The 6539-nt window shown below is 48.4% G+C and overlaps 1 protein-coding gene across 1 annotated transcript in view; it reads left to right on the plus strand.

Moving 5' to 3' along the window:
- The window catches only part of LOC307244650 (choline-phosphate cytidylyltransferase B-like), a gene marked incomplete at its 3' end in the record, with an annotated part of 7865 nt that extends 1326 nt beyond the window's left edge, over positions 1 to 6539 (plus strand). Inside the window, exons 2-8 of the mRNA XM_080019908.1 lie at positions 1153 to 1252; positions 1804 to 1920; positions 3013 to 3164; positions 3422 to 3500; positions 3630 to 3772; positions 4575 to 4763; positions 6315 to 6539. Coding sequence (XP_079876034.1) covers positions 1153 to 1252; positions 1804 to 1920; positions 3013 to 3164; positions 3422 to 3500; positions 3630 to 3772; positions 4575 to 4763; positions 6315 to 6539 — 1005 coding nt within the window. The remainder of the gene's footprint in view (positions 1 to 1152; positions 1253 to 1803; positions 1921 to 3012; positions 3165 to 3421; positions 3501 to 3629; positions 3773 to 4574; positions 4764 to 6314) is intronic.

The following is a 6539-nucleotide window of genomic DNA, read 5'->3' on the forward strand; positions in this document are numbered from 1 at the left end:
TCATCCTCCTCCTCCTCCTCCTCCTAATCCTCCTCCTCCTCCTCCTCCTCCTCATCCTTCTCCTCATCCTCATCCTCCTCCTCATCCTCCTCCTCATCCTCATCCTCATCCTCCTCATGCTCACCCTTCTCATCCTCATCCTCCTCCTCCTCCTCCCCCTGCTCCTCCTGCTCCTCCTCCTCCTCATCCTTCTCCTCATCCTCATCCTCCTCATGCTCACCCTTCTCATCCTCATCCCCCTCCTCATCCTCCTCCTCCTCCTCCCCCTGCTCCTCCTCCTCCTCCTCCACCTCCTCATCCTCCTCATGCTCACCCTTCTCATCCTCATCCTCATCCTCCTCCTCGTCGTCGTCGTCGTCCTCCTCCTCCTCCTCTCCCCCTTTGTTCCCCAGCAGAGGACGATGCGACCGCTTGGCTTTCGGCCTTCGTTCCTCCTCGTCGAGGGGAGACGTCAGACTCCGTGGAATGAAACGAATGAATGGAGATTGCGTTTCGCCGCCTAAGTTTTGGGGCCGTTCTATTAGTGTCCCCCAAAAAAGAAATATCAACACCGTCTGTCCTTGCTTCTTCTTCTAACACACACACGCACGCACGCACACACACGCACAAAGGATTCAATATCACAGAGTGCAGACGGCCTCTCAATCAATAACCCTGATAGGAATTTGGCATCGGCTTTGGTCGGTACTTTAATGGATGTTACTGTAACTGGACAGAGCTGCAGGGTTTTAGGTGGAGGGACGACACACAGTGACAGACATTAATATATATATATATATATATATATATATATAATAGAAATATAATATATCATCTGCTCTCACTCCATTCCTGTCGCTTCCTCATCTGTTCCCTTCCTTCCATCATTAGAAAGTTGCGTAGGTATCTGGGTTCCCAAGGGGGTGGGGGGAGTGTCTGGGTGGTGTCTATCCTCCTTATCTTCCTCGGTTTGAAAATAACCGTGATTTGAATAACGCTGTCTCGTTTCTATTTGAATATAGTCAAATAAGTCAGAGAGAGCAATCGGTCCCCGAAGTGGAGTGTTGGAATTAAGAGAAACCTCCTCTCTCTCTCTCTCTCTCTCTCTCTCTCCCTCTCTCTCTCTCTCTCTCTCCCTCTCCCTCTCCCTCTCCCTCTCTCGCCATCTCCCAGACTCTGACTGAACCTGCCATTTTTGCCAAGGAGACCAGTTGTTACTGTCGAGCTCCTCATGAGAGGCTCACCATCGCCCAGGCCCGTCAGGGGACCCCAGGTTAGCGTTCCTCCGTGCACACCTTCTCCTCCCTCTCCTCTCTCTCTCTCTCTCCGACCTGGTCTCCTTGTTCTTCTTGTTCTCGCGACCATCGGTTCCAACGGTTCTAGGCATGGCCCGGTTGAAGCACTACCAAAACACGAGCGCCATATTGATCACGTTAACTGTTTTGACAGCAGAATTTTTCTCATTTACTTAAAAATTGAACTTCAATATTCACATGAGATCGTATGACATTGAGTTGCATCGGTCATTTTTTAGTTGTAGTTACTCAAATGATGTACCAAGTTCGGCATATTGTTATGGTGGCTTCATTTGAATGGGTAAGGGGGGGTTTCACTTCCATGTCCTCAAAAAGTTTTGTGTGAAATGTATTATTGCATGTAATTTGACTGCATGACTGAGAAGAATTGAGGCAATTACTGACTTTTTGGGGTTTTTTTTTTTCCTGTGTGGGATGTCAGTAAAGCTAATCTTTTAGTGTGCATAGCTGACATCGCTGTCAACATTATTGTCGTACTGTTCATACTGACTGTTGTCCTCGTTCTCAGTGGACCGGCCGGTCAGGGTCTATGCGGACGGCATCTTCGACCTGTTCCACTCAGGACACGCCCGGGCGCTCATGCAAGCCAAGAACCTCTTCCCCAACACCTACCTGATAGTGGGGGGTACGAGAGACACACCTGACACACACACACACACACACACACACACACACACACACACACACACACACACACACATACACACACACACACACACACACACACACACACACACACACACACACCACGCACACACACACACACACACTAGCAAATATAATTTATACACAATTCAAGGCTGGATATCCATTGCCAGTGAGGAAAATAGCTCTGCTGAAAACAACCTAAATATAAATATTTTTTTCTGATTAACCTATTGTCATGTGTGCATTTAACGCTCTAGTCCAGGGGGTTTCCACATTTTTTTTTTTTTTTTTTGGCATAGAAAGTTTTGTGCCATAATGAAGGCTAAGCTCTGGTTGAGTATCTACTGTGTATGCATATAGTTTATCTGTGTATACTTACACTACCACGCCCGGTCAAAATGTTACGAATCTCTAGGACATTTGAATGGCAAAGTTCAACAAAATGTCAACGATTCAGTCCTGTGTTCCACGGCGGGAGACGAAGCTGCCGGTTGAACTCATTCACCGGGGAAAGACACTCTTTGTGACTCGCAAAGGCCTGAAGTCCCGCCCCACTGGCTCGCTGTTCGCTGTTGATTGCAAGTTTTTTAATATTACTTTTGTTGTGTGTCCAAATTGCACCAAATTCGATCCTGCGCGCACTTGGGTGGGCACCCAGACCTGCCAAGTGTGAGGTAGATCAGGTGAATGGTTGTCGAGGTAATCGAAGGACGTGATAATCAAAGGACAGACAGACGGACAGAGAGAGAGAGAGATTCCTGCCTTTATGATTAGATAACACTTATCTTAATCCGACCATATGTCGCAAATCTCACAACAAGAACTTGCCATCATTAGTTGGAGTTGAGTAAATCTATTTTGGGTAAAAAAAACGAAAAAAAAATATATATACTGTATATACTGTCAGAAAACCTGAAATTCCTTCGAGGGCCCCCTAGGGGGCGGCAGGCCCCAGTTTGGATACCGATCGTCCTGCTCTAGTCTTGTGTACAGGTACAACAACGAACTTTTTTGACCCATAACATATACTCTGTGTGTGTGTGTGTGTGTGTGTACCCACGTGTCACAGTGTGCAGTGATGAACTGACCCACAAGTACAAAGGTTTCACCGTCATGACGGAGGAAGAGCGCTACGAGGCGCTGAGACACTGTCGCTACGTGGACGAGGTGGTGAGGGACGCCCCCTGGACCCTCACGGCCGACTTCCTTGAGAAACACAAGGTGGGTGGGTGTGTGTGTGTGTGTATGTGCGTGTGTGTGCGTGTGTGTGTTTTGCCCATCCTTTCATACTCTGCATGGGTAATCCAAGGGCTTTGGTTGTGTACTGTACCTGCGTGGGTGTATGCCGTGCATATAGACGAGATCGATCCCAACTGCATGCACTGTAAACTCAGCTGGCCTCCATCCTGCTTCATCGTGGGTGTCTGACAGCGCTGTGTCCACTGTCATGCAGCACGTGTCCTTTGGTTGTCCCTTAGATCGATTTTGTGGCTCATGACGATATCCCATACTCCTCAGCAGGAACTGAGGACGTCTATAAACACATCAAGGAGGCAGGTCAGTGTGTGGGTGTGTGTTCTCATGTGATATGAGAAGAGACATAGAGATAGTGAAGAGACACATAGGACGGTCTTTAATGTGTGTGTGTGTGTGTGTGTGTGTGTGTGTGTTTGTGTGGTCCGCCAGGAATGTTTGTGCCCACCCAGCGGACGGAGGGCATCTCCACCTCCGACCTGATCACGCGCATCGTCAGGGACTACGACGTCTACGCCCGCCGCAACCTCCAGCGGGGCTACACTGCCAAGGAGCTGAACGTCAGCTACATCAATGTAAGCACAGACCGTGTGTGTGTGTGTGTGTGTGTGTGTGTGTGTGTGTGTGTGTGTGTGTGTGTGTGGGTCTCACTGCTGTGCGGTGTCTTTCCTTTCTCCATTAGTTTTTGACACTATCTGTCTCACCTCTCTCACTCCGTTTGACATTGCCTCCCCTTGGCCTCCATCCACCCAATCTCCTCTATCCGTCAGTTTTTTTGTTTTTTTTAATCTAATTGTTTATTTCATGTTTCTTTTCTTTTCATCAAACAAAGTAATTAATATAAAACCAAATTGTCTTTATTCAGATGCACTGGTCATAACCTCATAGAAGCCTATGCAAACTATAATATACATAATCTTGCAATATATTTTATTGAGATGATTTTATTTGATTGTAATTCATCATTTTTATAGTTTATTGTTTTATTATAATTAACCATTATTTAACCAGGGCAGCCACGTTGATATTTTAATCTATTCGTGAAGAGGGTGTTGGCCAAGAAAGGCAGCACACAAGTCTAAAAAAAAAAAAAAAAAAAAAAAGATTAGCAGCATGAAAGAGGTTACAGAGCCTGTGTTTAAAATTGAAATACTCAAGTTATAGGTCTTTCCCAAAGGAGATATTGATGGATAGATGAGATCTACTGATTCCAGAACGGAACAAGGAATCTGGGTTGCAAAGTGGCGGAAAGAAAAAGAAAAAAAAAAAGACATTGAATTTTGGGTTGTTAAAAAAAAAAAAAAAAAGCTTCCGCCTCTCCCCCGTCACGGTGTCATCCTGTGGCTTGGCCCCCCCCCCCCCCCCGCCCCCCGGCAGGAGAAGAAGTACCGGCTCCAGAACCAGGTGGACCGCATGAAGGAGAAGGTGCGCACGGTGGAGGAGAAGAGCAAGCACTTTGTCTACCGCGTGGAGGAGAAGAGCCACGACCTCATCCAGAAGTGGGAGGAGAAGTCCCGCGAGTTCATCGGCAACTTCCTGGAGCTCTTCGGCCCCGACGGGACCTGGGTACGTGCGCCACCCTCCCTTTAACAGCGGGGGGGCCCCCAACCCGCTTCTCCTCGGAGAGGCGGGTTGTCACCTTTAAAAGTCGTCTGAATCTGCTCTGTTTTCGCGGTGGAGACAGCAAGGTTTTTTCGGGGCGTACGATTCCATCATTGAAGCAATTATCCGGCTTTTTCACATGGAGGACCCTCGGTTCGAGTCACGATAGGCCCCGGACCCCGTTTGATGAGGTTTTGTCTCTGGGCCCCCCTCCCCCCCGGATCATTTAGTCCAAACCACACCTACACCGCGGATTGCATTCAAAAACGAAAAAAGAATTGGGTTCAAGAGTCAAGAGGTTATTTGTCACATACACATACATACAGTCATACATATATGCAGTGAAATGTCTTGACACCCGGTGATTACTCACAATAAGCTCTAAAAATACCAAGGTGCGGCGCCACAACCGCAGTTCCGGGTTCTATAATTATCTAATAATATTAATTGTTACTAATTGTTAATATTTAAAATCCTCCTAAATGAAACTTACCTCCAGTACCCACACAGCTTATCTCCGATAATACCTTGTAATTACGTAATATTATCTGAGATGAGCCGTCCAATTTAGATAATAACTCGTAATTACGAGATAATATCTCGTGTAACAATATATCTAAATCCACGTAATCACATAAGCACACACATAATGAACACAACCTCATGTCCTCAGTCACATATCTTTATTTTTCCCCCGTGGTTTTCCGAACCGTACGAGTGGGAGTCCAGTCTCCTCGGCCTCTCTCCCGCCGATGCAGCTGCAGGAGCAAGAACGGCGCCTCGTTGCCCCCGGCGTGTGGAGACCTCATCTGGAACACTTATAAATCGGTGACGCCAAACCGACCGTGTACTCTCGGACTCCCTGAAAATAAACCGTTCGACTCCAGACCCGACCCTTGTGCAAGTAAAAAACGACGTCTGTCTGCCTCTTTAATTAAAACCACCGACCGACAAGCTGCGGATTAAAGCGACCCTTTCATTTCTGTAACACTGGTAATTAAGGCGTGTGTGTCATCGGAGATTATATTTATTTCCTTTGTGAATGCAACATGCTTCGGTACATACCCGTCTGCGCTGTAGCTAGGAAGAAATAACGGTGAAGTTGAACTATTCATTGTTTTTTCTGGGGGACGCCCTGGCGCCCTCTGAAGGACCCCTGTGGGGCCCCCCCAGACGCCAGGTTGAGAAGCACGACCCCGACACACGGCATCCGTAGTGTTCATGGATCTTGTTACAATTAGTTTTTGAACCAATATTTGACGATAAGGGAAATCGGCCAAGGCCTCGCAAAAGCCCCCGCGGCCCTGGGGAATGACTGCTCGGACCGCAAAGCCTCGGCGTGTTATTATGGTTTATCTCCCGCCTCAATCCGGCAGCCAGGGTGAATTTAAAGGAGGCGGCTCTTTTCTGTTTTGGGGGGGGACTCGTATTGTAAAAGGTGGCGCCTCATAAATGTACTTTCCTAATCATTTCGTTGATTGAATTGTTCTCCTCCCCCTTCCCCCGGCGCCGCAGAAGCAGGTGTTCCAGGAGCGCAGCGGGCGGATGCTCTCCTACGCCCTCTCTCCCCGAGAGTCGCCCTGCAACAGCCCTCCCCGGGAACTCTCGCCCTTGCGCTCGCCCTCGCCGCCGTCGCCCCCCGCCCGCTGGCACGGCGCCAGGCCCTGGCCGCCCACCTCGCCCAAGGGGGCGTCGGCCTCCATCAGCAGCATGAGCGAGGGCGACGAGGACGAGAAGTAG

The sequence above is a fragment of the Zeus faber genome, assembly GCF_960531495.2.
Source record: "Zeus faber genome assembly, chromosome: 19".
NCBI lineage: Eukaryota > Metazoa > Chordata > Actinopteri > Zeiformes > Zeidae > Zeus > Zeus faber.